The 18,145-nt window shown below is 44.2% G+C and overlaps 1 protein-coding gene across 1 annotated transcript in view; it reads right to left on the bottom strand.

The window, feature by feature from the left end:
• The window catches only part of ACAD8 (acyl-CoA dehydrogenase family member 8), a 33,262-nt gene that overhangs the window by 1,382 nt on the left and 13,735 nt on the right, over nt 1–18,145 (bottom strand). The window contains exons 4-10 of the mRNA XM_089655118.1: nt 15,400–15,509; nt 14,088–14,164; nt 13,854–13,991; nt 7,856–7,991; nt 7,270–7,367; nt 5,548–5,700; nt 2,004–2,106 (exon numbers count right to left, since the gene is read on the bottom strand). Of these exons, the coding sequence (XP_089511244.1) occupies nt 2,004–2,106; nt 5,548–5,700; nt 7,270–7,367; nt 7,856–7,991; nt 13,854–13,991; nt 14,088–14,164; nt 15,400–15,509 (815 nt within the window). The remainder of the gene's footprint in view (nt 1–2,003; nt 2,107–5,547; nt 5,701–7,269; nt 7,368–7,855; nt 7,992–13,853; nt 13,992–14,087; nt 14,165–15,399; nt 15,510–18,145) is intronic.

The following is an 18,145-nucleotide window of genomic DNA, read 5'->3' as shown; positions in this document are numbered from 1 at the left end:
TTTTTACACTGTCCCTTTAAATTGTTTTTATTGTTCTCTCAAGGAATGTAAACATCCCTTGTGATAGTAATAGGCAGTGACAGGTCCTCTTCACTGAGACATCTGGGGTCTGTTAGACCCCAGATCTCTCCTCTGCCATTGAAACCTTTGGATCAAACTAGGATCCATTCGAGCCAAAGCTTTCCCTTGCCAGTAATGGTCGATAAACAAAAGGCCAAAACCGGAAGTGACAAAATACTTGTCGCTTCTGGTTTTGAATACTATAGAGATGCTCAAGGATGCTCCGGTCCCCAATCAGCTCTATGGTAAACCCGCGGAACCCCTAGCTTCAGTCCGGCCTCAATGATGGAATGGTAGAGCCTGGAGAGGCACCAGAGGGCAGCCGGAGGATGTACTTCAGTACAACGAGTACAGTATTTGTAGCTGATGACTTTTATTTATTTCTTTTTTTCAGGTGGAACTCTGCTTTCATGTATGGCCAGCCTTTCAGATTGCTAAAAAGAAAAGGCATGTCACTGACACTGCCAAGTGATAATGGCCCCGGAACTATGCTGGCACGTTCAGATAGGAGGTCAGTCTGCTACTGCTTAACCTCCCTACCGGTGTGATTATGTCAGTATTTCTGTGCTCAAAGCGGTACATTTTTTTGCATGGAAATATGTCGTTTTTTTATTGTAGGCCTGTAATTCTTAGGAATAACTCACTGAAATCTGTCCGAACAAGAGTCTAGTAAACATCCCGGGTATGATAAAATTTGAAACACGAAATCATAAATTATAATTTAATAAATAATCATAAAAAATAATAATATAATAATAATAAATTTAATTCAATAATATAATCAAACCAAAAACACTGAAATTTGAAATATAGCGCCAAGTTCACACATCACTGAGCAAAGTCGCAAAATCGTTTTCAGTGTCTGATGACGAATTTCACCCACGAATCATTATCACTCAATTCTGCAAGTGGCTCTGATTTACTATCGCTGTTCTCTAGCTGGTCTAAAACCGCTTTTGACCTAAAGGGACGCTTTTTGGACGCCATGGATGTTTCTCAGTTTCCAGGCAGAAAGAACAGTAAAAATGCAGGCAGGGCACAGGACAAAGCACTCGGGACAACATGTATGTGAAATGGTTTGATACAGGAATGTTATACTATGTGATTTTAGTGTATTTAGTGAATTTCACTTTTTTAAATTTTTTAAATTCCCGCTGGTTCTATCCTCCGTACGTCCTGACTAGGGGCGGACTGACGACTCATGGGGCCGCCGGGCAATAGGGGATCATGGGGCCCCTGTGTCCTTGCCCAAACTCAAAAAAGCCTATGAAAAAGGTACCAGGGGCATCTCATGGGGCCCCCTACTGACCCCGGGCCCTCGGGCAGTGCCCGAGTTTCCAAATGGTCAGTCCGCCTCTGGTCCTGATGCTCGCGGGGAACAGAACCCGGAAGACGGATGCCGGCATCGGCCGAAGGAGATGGCCGAGGATGCTGCAGGGGGGACATCGCGGGAGCGCAGGACAAGGTAAGTGAAAGAGGGAATCCCAGAGCAACGCTGCAGGGTAATCCCAAGTGTAACTCGGGGGTTACTGCTTCTGGTACTGAAAGTTAACCCGGAGCTACACTCGGGAATACCGCCAGGGGGGTTAAGGAACCCTTACAGAACCCTGGCTGAAAATGAATGTTCTACACGATCACAGACTCCGTTCAGATCTGTGCGACCTGCATTCTATTCATTTCAGTGGGCTGCCCTACTTGCAGAAACACGGAGAAACATGTCCCTGACCCTTTATAATCGCACCACACCAAGTAGCAGCATCATGCGGTTTGGCACACACGAAAATGCAGCACGTCTGGTGATGGCTGGGGGTGCTATTAAGAATTAAAGAGCAACGCGTTTGCCTGCGGGCCAAGAACTAGCCCAAGTTTGCACGCGTTCCCAACCCGCAGTGCTGTGAACCTAGCCTTACAAAAAGTTACAGCGTACCGCAACAAAAACTTACCTTCGAGGATCTGATGAACACGGATGTCACGGACGTACTGCTGAACAGCGTAATCTTTCAAGTACCCGTATCCTCCATGCATCTGGAGCGCCTGGTTACAAACCTGCAACAACCATGGAATGAGGAGGCTGAGAATAGGCAATTATTTATTATTAAATACAGTGAAGGAAATAAATATTTGATCCCCGGCTGATTTTGATAGTTTGCCCACTCACAAAGAAATGATCAGTCTAAAAATTGAATGTTCGTTGTATTGTAACACTGAGAGACAGAATAGCAACAAAAAATTCAGCAGAAATGCATGTCTAACAAATGATGACTGATTTGCATGTTCATGAGGGAAATAAGTATTCGATTCCCTATCATTCAGCAGGATTTCTGGCTACCAGGTGTCTTTCATACAGGTAACAAGCTGAGATTAGAAGCAGTCTCTTAAAGGGAGTGCTGCTAATCTCATTTTGTTACCTGTATAAAAGACACCTGTCCACAGGAGCAATCAAACCATCAGATTCCAAACTCTCCACCATGGCAAAGACCAAAGAGCTGTCCAAGCATGTCAGGGACAAGATTGTAGACCTACACAAGGATGGACTGGGCTACCAAATTATCGCCAAGCAGCTTGATGAGAAGGTGACAACAGTTGGTGCAATCATTCGCAAATGGAAGAAACACAAAACAGCCGTCAGTCTCCCTAGATCAAATACTTATTTCCTTCACTGTAGGTGTACAATTCCTACAGCTTGTTCTACACCTCATATCTAGAACTCTAAATCCATTGTTTTTTACATTTTTGGAGTAAGAAATGGTTAAAACGCCTAGGAAAATTTTCTTTTACTTCCCTTCTCAGACATAACAGGAAGCAAAAGGATATCTTTTCGATGTAAAGGGAAATCCTTTCTTTTGCCTACATTCCTGTCTTATAGTCTGCTAAAGCACTATGTGGTTGATTTACTAAAACTGGAGCAGGCAAAATCTGGTGCAGCTGTGCATGGGAGCCAATCAGCTTCTAACTTCAGCTTGTTCAATTAAGCTTTGGCAATAATGCAGGCCATAGATGGGAAGAAAACCAGCCGATTTTTCTTTAAAAAAACGAAAAAGCGGTCGTTCAAGTGGCCGACGTTACCAGGAACGGTAAAAAAAAAAAATCGACCGATTTTTATCCCGTCTACAGCCGGCAAAAAGTGTCCCTGCAGAGAGCTCTGCTATTTCTTTGACAGTTCTTTGACATTTATAGCGGTTGCAACAATGTATCTATTTGTATCCATTTAGGATACAGATGTTTTTATTCGGAAACAAATAGATACATTGTTGCAACCGCTATAAATATCAAGGAACGGTCAAAGAAATAGCGGAGCTCTCTGCAGGGACACTTTTTGCCGAAGTGGAATAATTCCTCTTCTTCTTCTCCCATAACTGCCGCGAAAATCGGCCGATTTTTTTCCAACTTTACCGATAAAAAAAATCTGCCAAAATACCGAAAAACGGCCGAACAATTAGCCCACTAACGATCCGAAAATCGGCCGATTTTATTTTCGGCTGAAAAATCGGCCGATTTTCGACCCATCTATGGCCTGCATAAGGCTAGGTTCACATATGTGCCGGTGGTGCCGCTGCAGATCCGCACAAAAATCCGTGCAGCCGCACCACCCACACAGGAGAATGCGAACCCGCAGGCGGGTGCCATTAATTCTAATGGCACGCCGCCCGTACTGGAAATCGCAACCGTACTGGGAACCGAGGTTCCTGTCCGCGCTGCATTTTCAGAAGAAGTGCAGGGACTTCTTCCCTGTGTGTCCCGGGGCACGGGAGTCCATTTAAATGAATGGGCTCTCGTACCCACGCAAAACGCGGACCACAGGAACGCGGATATGTGAACCAGGGGTTAGTCCTCATGCACACTGGATGTTTTTACAGCGGCTGTTTTTTGGCTTTTGACATTTTTTTCCATAGCCAGTAAACCCCCCAGCATGATATCCTGTCCATACACACATAGACTGAAATCAACATTTTTTGGCTGGAAAAAAAACCCAGGACTAGTGGATTTCTAGAGGAGTTTTTTAGCTGTAAAAACGCTCCAACACTGAAAAACACGGTAAAACGCCGCAAACCGGCGTTTTTTAAAAATTTTTTGACCAAAAAAAAAAATGTTTTTTTGGTAAAAAAAAAAAAAAGTTAAAAAATGCAAACGCGGAAAAACACAGGAAAACGCCACTAATCGTTGCAAAATGCCACTAAACGCTAATGAAAAAACGGTAAACAAAGCTGAAAAACTCATGTTTTTAATGTGACTTTACACAGCTAACATTACCAGCGTTATCAAAACGCCCCGTGTGCATGAAGCCTAAGTCCCAATGCACGCGGGACGTTTTTACAGAGGCTGTTTTTGGCTTTTGGCATTTTTTTCTACAGCCAGTAAACTCCCCAGCATGTTATCCTATGTGCCCATGCACACATAGACTGGAATCAGTCTAAAAAGTTTTTTGGCTGGGAAAAACCCACAGAATTATTAGGTTTTAGAGGAGTTTTTTAACTGTTAGAAACGATCTAATGCTGAAAAATGCGGTAAAACGCGATAAACTGCCGTTTTTGGACTTTTTTTTGAGCAAAAACATATTTTTCTTCTGGTAAAAAAAAACAAAACCTAAAAAATGCGAAAAAAAAAAAATTGTCAAAACGCCACTAAATGCTAATGCAAAAATGCTAAAAAACTCATGTTTTTAACGTGACTTTACACAGCTAACGTTACCAGCGTTATTAAAACGCCCCGTGTGCATGGAGCCCAAAACTGAAGCGGACTGGTTTCTCTGCAAAGCTGCACCAGACTTTGTTCTCTCCGGTTTTAGTAAATCAACCCCTATGTATCATAAGCACATGCCATCATTTACAAAAAAAATAATTGTTTTCACCTTTTTTAATCCTTTGTTGCATTTCAGGGCTACTGATCTCCTGCAGCCTCTTTGCAGTCATTTTCTGTATATATGCACTTCAGTGATGGCTGCCTGGCATTGGTCAGGGCGTGTTTGCTAATGGTGGCCACAGTGGACCATGCCTGTGCTGTGTGAACTGAGACAGCAACTTGTAGCCTCCATTCACTGCCCAAGTGACCATGCTGGAGCACAAGTAGGAGATGGGGCAGTGCATGGTTACCCTCTAACAGGAAGTGTCTGAAGAACTTACAAGATCATCAGCTATAGCTGCCAGCAGTGATCATTGTAATCTGCCGGTGGGGAAGGCTTCCCGCGCAACCTATCAGCAGGACACAACAGCGCTATCGGAGAGCGTGCCCCATCAAAACTGACTGTGTTGATGGGGGAATTCAGCAATTTTCTTTCCTGCAACCTGTAGTTGCAGAAAATAAATTGCACAATGCATAGCTGGCCTTAGCTCTGTGTGATCTCAGATAAGGGCCTAAATGTCATACAGCCCTCAGGCAGTTAAGGAGCAGGTTATAAATTCCCGAACATCCACCTCTGTGAGTGGAAAGAACAGAATCCATCCATAGACAGGCTCATCTAACGGAGAGACACTAGATTCTCAGACCCACCTTAAAGCACTCATCTGTGGCATACAGCTTTGCCATAGCGCAGAGAGTCGCCGCATCGCCATGTCCCTCTTGGAGCGCCTGGGCCGCGTGTCGCACTATAAGTCGTGCCGTCACCAGCTGTGTCGCCATCTCTGCCAGTCGGAACTGAAGATACTGTGGACAATACAAAAAAATGCTTTAACAAGGTGACAACGCTGTTCATTCTGCTGTGAAATTACAAAGTGCCGTTGTCATCCTGTGAAATTGCTTTAATTTGTCTGCCACTTACTTAACCTTTTAGTAACTGAAGCAGAGTTTTTCTTTTTGAAATTTAGATACCCAGGCCAAGCTTAGCAGCGTTGGTATGTAGGCCCATATGGAAGAAAATTATATTTGAAATATAATTTAAAAATATTCTTCATAAACATATTGCCATATATTTGAAATGCTACAATTTTGGCCATATTCAATATATTTCAATAAATATATTGTTATACAGTATTTATATAGCGCCAATAGTTTGCTCAGTGTTGTACATTACAATGGGAGACAATACATGAGACAGTACAATAACAATACAATGCGATACACGAGGGGTTCGAGGGCCCTGCTCCTTGGAGCTTACAATCTAGGAGGGAGGGGATATTGGTACGGGAGGAAAAGCTGTGGGGAATGGAGTGGTAGGAAGAGTGGAGGAGATCGGCAATTAGCTGAGGGCGGGGTAGGCTTCCCTGAAGAGGAGGGTCAGGGATCCTACAGCCTCATAGGGGAGAATGAAAGCTCCTCCTACAAGCTTTAACCAGTGCTCTGCTGGACACTGATAGAAGCCACAAAACTGCTATATACTGCTGATGAGAAAAGGTAATTAGCAGTTTATATTTACTACAATAATTGCATTTCCATATTGTGTGTACTGTGGGAGAGCGGATATAGTGAATGCAGGGTCCTGAGGGACCAGATATAGTGAATGCAGGGTCCGAGGTTTAGTAACACTTTAAGCAGCCCATAGAGTATACGATTTTCTTTCATTCCACCAGAGATGGAAGGTAAGAAAATCTCTCGACTGTACACAATGCTTACTGCTAGCAGTTAGAGCTGCTGGCAGTGACCGCATGTGAAAGACCCTACAGGTTGGTTGTACCCAAGTCAATCCATGGACTGACTTGAGCACAAATAGCCTGTCCATAGATGAATCGAATCTCGGGTGGTCTCAGCTAAACCAACAGAGATTTGATCCATCTACGGCTGGCTTTAGGGTGGACCTTTCAGTTGAATATGTCCATAGCAGGGGCGGACTGACCATTTGGAAACTCGGGCACTGCCTGAGGGCCCAGGGTCAGTAGGGGGCCCCATGAGATGCCCCTGGTACCTTTTTCATAGGCTTTTTTGAGTTTGAGCAAGAACACAGGGGCCCCATGAGTTGTTAGTCCGCCTCTGGTCCATAGCCACCAAAGTTCTCTTTTCCTAGAGCTGGGACCTCTTTGGTTGCTATAGGCAGTGCAGACACCAACTCCTCCACGTATCTACAACAATGTGGCTACAGTTCTATTTAGGTACAATATAAAAGCAAAACCCTGATTTGCTTTTTTGTCACTTACTGCTGAAATGTTAATGATGGTTTTCCTCCATACTGACCTCGTCTTTCCAGTTTTGATGGGGCCAGCATATAGGAAGGCAATCATTAACAGGTCAGCAGCCTATATATATTTATATACATACATATGTAAGGAACAATGGATTCACCTGGTAATTAGCCAAAGGCTCCCCAAACTGCTTTCTCACAGCCATGTGATCGCGGGTGAGCAGGACGGAGGCGTGGGCGGCCCCAAGAGAACAGGAGGCTGCAAAGCAAACATACAAAGTTCAAACCATGATGGTGTGCACGCAACAAACTGATCATCCAAAACTGGTAATTTAGAGAAACAACCCCATAGAATAAATATCATGTGGTGCTTAAACTTGAACAGTGCCCTGTATTGTTCAGCCATTAAAGTGATATTAAACCCAAAACCAAAAATGTAATATATTGCAGTTTACCAATCTTTAAAAGTAGTGGCTGCATTAGCTCTCTCTTTTTAGCCACTTTCCCCTCTCTTTTCATCTGGTGATCTGGCCAGTAACATACCTCCTGTATTAGAGTGCCCCCCCCCCCCATTCTGGATGAAGGAGCACAGGCGTAAAGGTTTTTTTACTTAAATAAAAACTGATCATTGTAAGCACCCCTGTCAGTGGTAAATTGTTTGTCTCATCCCTAAACTAATAACTCTGGAAAATTGGTCTGAATATAGGGGTTTGTACAATCAGACGTTAACATGTGTGGCCAGTTTACCAATGTTTATCCTTCCTCCGTTCAGCCCCCTCATTGCGATCCCGAAGCCCTGTCCTTCCTGTCCCAGCCGATTTGTTACAGGGACCGCGCAGTCCTCAAATATCACTGCTCGCGTTGGCTGAGAGTTCCATCCCACCTGAGGATGTCAGAAATTGTGAAGGAAGAAATAAATATGAAAAAAATCAGGAATAATTATTTATAACAAAGCTGAATAAATTACAGGTTTGATTTACCTCTTGAAAAAAAATTAACAAATGCACCAACAATGAAAAATAAAATAAAATAAAAAAATTTGCTTATAGTAAAGTAATTCTAAAGATAAATAAAAAAAAAATAATAAACATCTTATACTTACCTTTTCTGCGCAGTGGTTTTGCACAAAACAGCCCCGATCTTCCTCTTCTAGGGTCCCCTGTGTGCGCTCTTGGCGTTTCCCCCCTGCCGAGTGCCCCATAGCAAGATAAATTAATAAAAAATAATAAACATCTTATACTTACCTTCTCTGTGCAATGGCTTTGCATAAAGCAGCCCCGATCCTCCTTTTCTAGGGTCTCCTGTGAGCGCTCTTGGCACCTCCCCCCTGCCGAGTGCCCCTATAGCAAGCCGCTTGCTATGGGGACACTCATGCGTGTTCACCCACAAGCCAGCTCTGTGTGTCCATTGACACACACAGCGCAGCTCAGCCCCACCCCCTGCTTCCTCCTCCTTGGCTGTGATTGACAGCCAATGGCTTCAGCTGCTGTGTCTGAGCCTATGAGGAGGGAGAGTGAATAGAGAGAACTGATGCTCTCATGCACAGCGCTGGATCGGGCTCAGGTAAGTATAAGAGGGGTCTGGGAGGGAGAGCTGAATGCAGAAGATTTTGTTTACTTAATGCGGAGTATGCATTAATGTGAAAAACCTTAAACCCTTACGCACCACTTTAAATTTTTGCATTCTCACCTGCAGAGCATTACAACTGCGTTCAGTGGGCCACAGGTGCAATGCACAGGGTTACCCCCTAGCCCCAGGTCCACATGGAGATATGGATTTTCTGATATGGGGCTAGAGAAAGTTGTGAATGGACTAAAACTTGTGAGGTCAGCACCTGCTTATGGTGTTCTCTGGTGAGTCCCTCTGCTGTGGTGGCAGCTGGGGCTTATATTTTCTCATTCGCTGATCCCCATCAATGGCTGGCACTCAGTGCCCTTGATTCAGGTAAAAATGGGTGGTTTAGTTTTACTGTGGTGTATGCGACCATACTTCATGTTACAAGAGTACAATCAAAACGCACACGTTCCTGCGTTAAAAATGGCTGTGTGTATAAGTGGGTGCTGCAGCGACCGTCGGCTGGAACCGAACAGAATCAGGAAGGGAGAATGTCACCAGCACACCGAGGATCACCAATATGGGTCTAGAAGTTTTAATGAACGATCACATAGTTACAGCTGTAAATATGTGATCGTTCATTAAAACTTTTGGACCCATATTGGTGATCCTCGGTGTGCTGGTGACATTCTACCGTATGTTGCACCCGAAATATGGGTATAACCCCAAACATGATCTAAAAAAGTAGACTGCACCTTTACTCATGTTTCATATACTTTAAAGCAGGGTTCCACTGATTTTCCTGGCATCACAATTCCCACACGCAGTACAGTCTGTAATAGCAATTAATTTTTATTATTAGTTCTAAATACCATATATATACAGTTGCAAGAAAAAGTATGTGAACCCCTTGGGATTACGTGGAGTTTTGCATGAATTGGGCATAAAATGTGCTCTGAACATCATCTAAGTCACAACAATAGAAGAACACAGTCTGCTGAACATAATACTACACAAACATTAGATGTTGCCATGGTTTAAATGCACATAACATGTAAACATTCACAGTGCAGGGAGGAAAAAGTATGTGAACCTTTGGACTTAATAACTGGTTGACCCTCCTTTGGCAGCAATAACCCCAACCAAACGTTTCCTGTAGTTGCAGATCAGACCTGCACAATGATCTGGAGTAATTTTGGACCACTCCTCTTCACAAAACTGTTTCAGTGTAGCAATATTCTTGGGATGTCTGGTGTGAATTGCTCTCTTAAGGTCATGCCACAGCATTTCAATCGGGTTGAGGTCAGGACTCTGACTGGGCCACTCCAGAAGGTGTATTCTGTGCTGTTGCAGCCATTGTTTTGTTGAATTACTTGTATGCTTTGGGTTATTGTCCTGTTGCATCACCCATCCTCTGCGGAGCTTCAGTTGGCGGACAGATGGTCGTACATTTTCCTGCAAAATGTCTTGATAAACTCTGGAATACATTTTCCCATCAATGACAACAATCTGTCCAGGCCCTGAGGCAGCAAAGCAGCCCCAAACCATGATGCTCCCTCCGCCATGTTTTACAGTGGGGATGAGGTTTTGATGTTGGTGTGCTGTGCCTTTTTTTCTCCACACATAGTGTTGTGTGTTCTTCCCAAACAACTCAATCTTGGTTTCATCTGTCCACAGTATATTTTGCCAGTAGTGCTGTGGAACATCCAGGTGCTCTTTTGCAAACTTCAAACGTGCTGCCATATTCTTTTTGGACAGCAATGGCTTCCTCCGTGGTATCCTCCCATGTACTCCATTCTTGTTTAATGTTTTCCTTATTGTAGATGTGTCAACAAAAATGTTAGCATGTGCCAGAGATTTCTGTAGGTCTTTAGCTGACACTCTGGGATTCTTCTTTACCTCATGCAGCATTCTGCGCTGTGCTCTTGCAGTCATTTTTACAGGACGACCATGCCTAGGGAGAGTACCAACAGTGCTAAACCTTCTCCATTTGTAGACAGTCTGTCTTACCATGTACACATGAACATCAAGGCTTTTGGAGATACTTTTGTAACCCTTTCCAGCTTCATGCAAGTCAACAATTCTTGATCGTAGGTCTTCTGAGAGCTCTTTTCTGCGAGGCATGGTTCACATCAGACAGTGCTTCTTGAAACCAGTAAACCCAAAACAGGTGTGTGTTTTTAAGGGCAGGACAGCTGTCAGCAACACATCCAATATCATCACACTGATTGGAGTCAAGGTTGGCTCACTCCTGGCTCCAATTAGCTCTGGGAGAAGTCATTAAGCTAGGGCCTCACATACTTTTTCCTCCCTGCACTGTGAATGTTTACATGCTATGTGCAATTAAACCATGGCAACATCTAATGTTTGTGTAGTATTATGTTCAGCAGACTGTGTTCTTCTATTGTTGTGACTTAGATGACGTTCAGAGCACATTTTATGCCCAATTCATGCAAAACGCCACATAATCCCAAGGGGTTCACATACTTTTTCTTGCAACTGTATGTGGGCGGCACTTCCTGTCCTGGACACCTAGGTGATTTCGTCATTAGGCGATCCCCTGGGACTCCTGGAATATCTGCATCATCTATCCCAGGAGTCTACGGGACGCCTAATAGTGAAACTGATTGACAGTGTTGATTGACAGGTTGCCATAACAATGGGGAGGGAACTTACACCGATGCCGACATTTCTATGGCAGCCTGTAATCAACAAGGTGCTCCGTGCAGTGTTATCACTATGCAGGCACGAAAATCGGGAGGTGCATGTTGGGTAGCCAGCTGCACGGATCCAGGAAACAAATAGGAGGGGGCTTCAGATGCCCACAGCAGCAATGGCTGCAGTCTGCCTTCTGGATTATTATGAGCAATTATTGATTTAAAAGCAACAAACTGCTGACAGTAATAACGATATCCTAGTTATATTATTCAAGCAGAATGAATCACGGGGTGCTTTTGTGAAAAAAAAATGCTTTGGAGCCTGGAGCTCCGCTTTAACAAGAAAGAATCATTTATTTATTAGCAGTATTTATAGAATGCTGAAAATTCAAGCAGTGCTTTACATATTGTACCTTCACACGCGTCCCTGCCCACAAGGAGCCTACAATCTAAGGTCCCTAACTCACATTCATACATACACATACTAGGGACAATTTACATAGGAGCCAATGAACCTACCAGCATGTCTTTAGAGTGTGAAAGGGAAACCCCCGCACAAGCTCAGGGAGAACATGCAAACTCCATGCAGGTAGTGTCGATCCTATGCTGCAAGGCAGAAGTGCTAACCACTGTGCCACTGTGTTGAGTGTATCAAAAATCTGAACATTACACTAGTATACCTGTGATGGATATTAGATTATTTTAGGATAATGCACTCGGCTGGTGATCCTTCGGATTGTTTTATGGCTAGATTACTTTGGATCTGACTCTTCAAGTTGAGGGCCAGAGGTCAGATGTCACTTGAGGTCTGACAGCTGCTCCTTGTCAACTGCTTGAACTCCCATAACATCTTCCAACAACTGAGTGCATAGAAGTGTCAGATAACAGAGTCCTGTAGTTGAATAGCTTCTTCTTTTTTGTTTTTCTTTTATAACTCAAGGGCTTTGTTATTTGTTACAGTTATGCAGCCCTGTGTGTTGGGAAACACTTTAAGATGACACCAGCTCCTTTGGAAAATGCTAGTTGCTTGGCTGTCATTGTTTTTAAAACTTTCTGAGTTGCCCAACTGGAACAAAAACACAGCAAATGAAAATATGTTCTGAGTCAGTGAAGTACGATAGCCAGGGTGTGAAATACCAGCCAGGCAACAAGCATTTTCAGAAAGAGAGGTCAACTTTAGTAACTTCCATATCCCCTTATTGTAGAATTCCTCTAATGGTTTGCATGACAAACCTCGGAATATTTCTTCAGCTCAAATCTAGACCCACTAAAATTTTGTTCCCTCTTGCTAATCTCCCCAGTAAATAAAAAAAAAAAAAAAAAGAATAAATGGTCAAAATACTTACCAGCAGCTGCGGTCGCATTAAACAGTTGGTCTAAAGTCTCCCTTGTTGTGCATTGCAGACTAAGAGGCTGCTTCTTTGGGTGCCCACTTTGCTGCTTGGTGACATAGACACTTCTCAATGGGCCCAACCCCGGAATCCTCACAAGGTCCTGAAGACTTTTGTGGTGGCGTGATGGTGTCACAATGAATGGGAAGCCAGAAGACCAATCTGCGGTATGCGTCTGGACTGCAGTGGTAGATCACCGATCTTCACCCACAGTAGGAAAGTTGCAGTGGGTCATGTTACAGTGGACTTCTCAATTTTGTAAATAGGTGAGAGTGGAACAGGTGAGAATGGAACGGGTGAGAGCAGAATGGGTGAGAGTGGAACTGGTGAGAGCAGAATGGGTGAGAGCAGATTGGGGAGAGCAGAATAGGTGAGAATGGAACGGGTGAAATCAGAACAAGTGGATGCCGAACAGCTGAGAGCAGAACAGGTGAGAGTGGAATGGGTGGATGCCGAATGGGAGAGAGCTGAAAAGGTGCAAGTAGAAGAGGTGACAGCAAAACAGGTGACAGTGAATTGGATGGGAGCCAAACAGGTGGTACTGATAAAGGAGAAAGCGGAACAGGTGAGAATGGAACGGGTGAGACCAAAATATTTGAGAGCCAAAGAGATGAGCGTGGAAAAGGTGAGGGGCGCAACAGGTGAGGGGCGCAACAGGTGAGGGCGGAACAAGTGAGGGCGCAACAGGTGAGGGCGGAACAGGTGAGGGCGCAACAGGTGAGGGCGCAACAGGTGAGGGCGGAACAGGTGAGGGCGGAACAGGTGAGGGCGGAACTGGTGAGGGCAGAACAAGTGAGGGCAGAACAAGTGAGCAGAACAGCTGGGAGGGATGGGGGGGGACTTTCTATCTTTCCCTGTGATGGGCTTTATGAAACCTATACTGACAGAAATGTGTAGGATGACCCGCTCCTGAAAGTTGCCTGACTCCAGTACTTATTAAGTCACACACCGATAACAAACAGGCAGCAAGTGAATTCAGAACTACTTATCTGCATAACTCTTACAGATCATTAACTCAAAAATATTGAAGCACGAGCCCAGCAACTACCATGTTATAGCTCATCGCTGGCAGCATTACATTTGGCTTCTATGAAGAGATTCCTTGTATTCCTCTGACTTTGTTTTGCACAAATACCTTCTCACCTTCTTCTCTTTCTTGCCGAAGCTCAGGCCCGGTGTCCCCTTTTCTACCACTAGGCAGGAAATTCCTCGAGCTCCGCTGCCCCCTGTACGACACATCACAACATACACATCGGTGTCGCCAGCACCGCTAATAAACGCCTGGACAGAGACAGAGGGGCGGAAACATAACGTGATTGCATCTTCTTCAACGTCTAACACTAATATGCTTGTGTATGAACATGTGGGAGAACGTACCTTAGATCCATTCAGAATATAGCAGTCGCCGTTTCTCTTCGCCGATGTCAGCAATGACGCAGCATCACTTCCGCTGCCTGCCGAGCACAAGAGTGAACAGGACAGGACCACTCAAAACAAGACAGATCAGTACTATGCTGTGTACGATGGTGCATACTATTGTGCGTGCGATGGTGTGTACAATAGTGTGTACTATGGTGCGTACAATGGTGCGTACTATGGTGTGTACTATGGTGTGTACAATGGTGTGTACTATGGTGTGTACAATAGTGTGTACTATGGTGTGTACAATAGTGTGTACTATGGTGCGTACAATGGTGCGTACTATGGTGTGTACAATGGTGTGTACAATAGTGTGTACTATGGTGTGTACAATGGTGCGTACTATGGTGTGTGCCATAGTGTGTACAATGGTGCGTACTATGGTGCGTGCGATGGTGTGTACAATGGTGCGTACTATGGCGCATGCGATGGTGTGTACAATGGTGCGTACTATGGTGCATGCGATGGTGTGTACAATGGTGTGTACTATGGTATGCACAATGGTGTGTACTATGGTATGCACAATGGTGCATACTATGGTGAGTGCGATGGTGTGTACAATGGTGTGTACAATGGTGCGTGCGATGGTGTGTACAATGGTGCGTGCGATGGTGTGTACAATGGTGCGTACAATGGTGTGTACAATGGTGTGTACGATGGTGCATACTATGGTGCGTGCGATGGTGTGTACTATGGTGTGCACAATGGTGCGTACTATAGTGTGTGCAATAGTGTGTACAATGGTGCGTGCGAAAAACAAAAACAAATAATCTATGCCCAGCTTTGGGCAAGTAGAGGACAAAGGGGTTGATTTACTAAAGCTAAAGTTGCTCCAGAGCTTAGTAAATGAGCAGAAGCTCTGCTGACTTCCATCATCCAATCATGTGCCTGCAAAAAATGCGTTTTTATTTTTCTTTTCTTGCATGTAATTGGGTATTCTTTTATAGTGAAGCTTCACCTCATTTACTAAGCTCTGGAGCAATACCAATTTACTATGCCTTGTTCTACATTGCTTTAGGCTCCATTACATATACGTCGATGCAAATTTTGTCATGCATTCTGCCTACTGCACCAAAACACACAACAAAGGGCGCATGCACCATTTGCAGCAAAGCAACACACCGCAATGAAGAGTTGTCTGCTACTGTGCGTCGTGCTGCTGCTCAGGATGAACTGAACTAACATGCGTTCCTGCAATGCTGTGTGAATCTGATGAGCAGACAGGTGAATATTTTTAGCTGATATTAAATGACAACATTTCAGGTCTCACCTGGCTCTGTCAGACAGTAAGATGCAAATTTCTCCATACTGCAGAGGGGAGGACAGAATCTGTGTCTCTGTTCTTCATTTCCAAAGGTATCGATCATCCAAACACACATGCTGCAAGGAACAGGGAGTTCCAAGTGTAATACATTAAAGGCATTAGAAACATTCCCAGCTGCACCTTGTATTTCTCGCCTGCATAAAATGCGCATTGACCATGTAGTTTCATGGTGTCATTGATGCCCTGTACACACAGCCTATAGTAGAGTAAATCTTCACATTCCTGTGTCAGAAATTTCTGTTTGTATTCAAACATGAGCCATTCGGCATGACATTGAACAGGTTAATACATGGCCTCTCTCTTTGGTCTAAGAACTGACACTTCCCGTGAAGAAACTACATATCCCACAATCCCTGGCTCTCGCAGGCTAGCACTGGTGCAGGTGAGAGATGAACAGTAATTAGTTCTAACAGAGACACAAACAGGCAAAGCAATTAACAGAGAGTTTCCCATACTGGAAGAGATGTTTTCACCATATTTGTGATGGAACCCTGTGGAAATAGTGAGGCATGCGTTAGACGCCATGTGACCTGCAGCAAGAAGGTTCCTGTCCCTTTAGGCTTGGTTCACACCCAGGGGCAGACTGACCATTTGGAAACTCGGACACTGCCCGAGGGCCCGGGGTCAGAAGGGGGCCCCATGAGATGCCCCTGGTACCTTTTTCATAGGCTTTTTTGAGTTTGGGCAAGGACACAGGGGCCCCATGATCCCCTATTGCCCAGGGGTTCCATGAGTTGTCAGTACGCCCATGTTCACACCTATGTGTTTTTTAGTGCTTTTTGTGTTTTGCAGAAACTTACTACAGCCCAATTAACATGGTTCCCATGGGACACGTTCACATCTATGCATTTTCAACCACTGTGTTTTTCAATAGGGTAAGGGACACTTTCTTGCAGCAGATTGCAACATGAATAGGTATGAACCAGGCCTTCGATAACAGGGACAAGCTAGGTGAATAAATACATGGACATAGGAAGATCCATCAGCCACGACATGTTACAGCAGCAACATGTGAGCCCATCATTACAAGGCAAAGCCAACCATACAGCCGTGGCCAAAAGTTTTGAGAATGACACAAATATTAACGTTCACAAAGTCTGCTACTTCCGTGTTTTTAGATCTTTTTGTCAGATGTTACTATGGTATACTGAAGTATTATTACAAGCATTTCGTGTGTGTCAAAGGCTTTTATTGACAATTACATGAAGTTTATGCAAAGAGTCAATATTTTTAGTGTTGATTCTTCTTTTTCAAGATCTCTGCAATTCACCCCGACATGCTGTAAACCAACTTCTGGGCCACGTCCTGACTGATGGCAGCCCATTTTTGCATAGTCAATACTTGGCGTTTGTCAGAATTTGTGGAGTTTGTCAGAATTTGTGGGTTTTTTGTTCATCCGCTTCTGACCACAAGTTCTCAATGGGATTAAGGTCTGGGGTGTTTCCTGGCAATGGACCCAAAATTTCGATGTTTTGTTACCCAAGCCACTTAGCTATCACTTTTGCCTTATGGCAAGGTGCTCCATCATGCTGGAAAAGGCATTGCTCGTCACCAAATTGTTCTTGGATGATTGGGAGAAGTTGCTCTCGGAGGATGTTTTTGGACCATTCTTTATTCATGGCTATGTTCTTAGGCAACAATGTGAGTGAGCCCACTCCCTTGGCTGAGAAGCGACCCCACACATGAATGGTGTCAGGATGCTTTACTGGTGGCATGACACAGGACTGATGGTAGCACTCACCTTTTCTACTCTGGACAAGGATTTTTCCAGATGCCCCAAACAATCGGAAAGGGGATTCATCAGAGAAAATGATTTCATCCCAGTCCCCAGCAGTCCAATCCCTGGACCTTTTGCAAAATATCAGTCTGTCCATGATGTTTTTCCTGGAGAGAAGTGGCTTCTTTGCTGCCCTTCTTGACACCAGGTCATCCTCCAAAATTCTTTGTCTCACTGTGCGTGCCGATGCACTCACACCTGCCTGCTGCCATTCCTGAGCAAGCTCAGCACTGGTGGTGCCCCGATCCCGCAGCTGAATCAACTTTAGGAGACAGTTCTGGCGCTTGCTGGACTTTCTTGGGTGCCCTGAAGCATTCTTCACAACAATTGAACCTCTCTCCTTGAAGTTGTTGATGATCCGATAAATGGTTGATTTAGATGCAATTTTAGTAACAGTAATATCCTTGCCTGTGAATCCCTTTTTGTGCAAAGTAATGATGACTGTACGTGTTTCCTTGCAGGTAACCATGGTTAACAGAGGAAGAACAATAATTCCAAGCACCACCCTCCATTTATAGCTTACAGTCTGTTATTCTTACTCAATCAGCATGACAGAGTGATCTCCGGCCTTGTCTTCGTCAACGAGAGAATCACTGACATGATGTCAGCTGGTCCTTTTGTGGCAGGACTGAAATGCAGTGGAAATATTTTTTTGGGGAATATGTTCATTTTCATGGCAAAGAGTGGCTTTGCAAGTAGTTGTAATTCATCTGATCACTCTTCATAACATTCTGGAGTATATGCAAATCACCATTAAAAAAACTGAGGCAGCACTCTTTGTGAACATTAATATATGTGTAATTCTCAAAACGTTTGGCCAGGGCAAATTTCAATCCATGTATGGGTTAGTTGGTCTATCAACAGACCTGTGTACACTAGCCTGTCTGTTTTTTCCAAACGATCAGCACCACCGGC

This window comes from Staurois parvus, unplaced genomic scaffold (genome assembly GCF_062004578.1).
Source record: "Staurois parvus isolate SC_StPar_1 unplaced genomic scaffold, SC_StPar_1.0 ptg000820l, whole genome shotgun sequence".
Classification (NCBI taxonomy): domain Eukaryota; kingdom Metazoa; phylum Chordata; class Amphibia; order Anura; family Ranidae; genus Staurois; species Staurois parvus.
The sequence above is the reverse complement of the archived record's forward strand: the minus strand, read 5'-3'. Positions and strand labels throughout refer to the sequence as shown.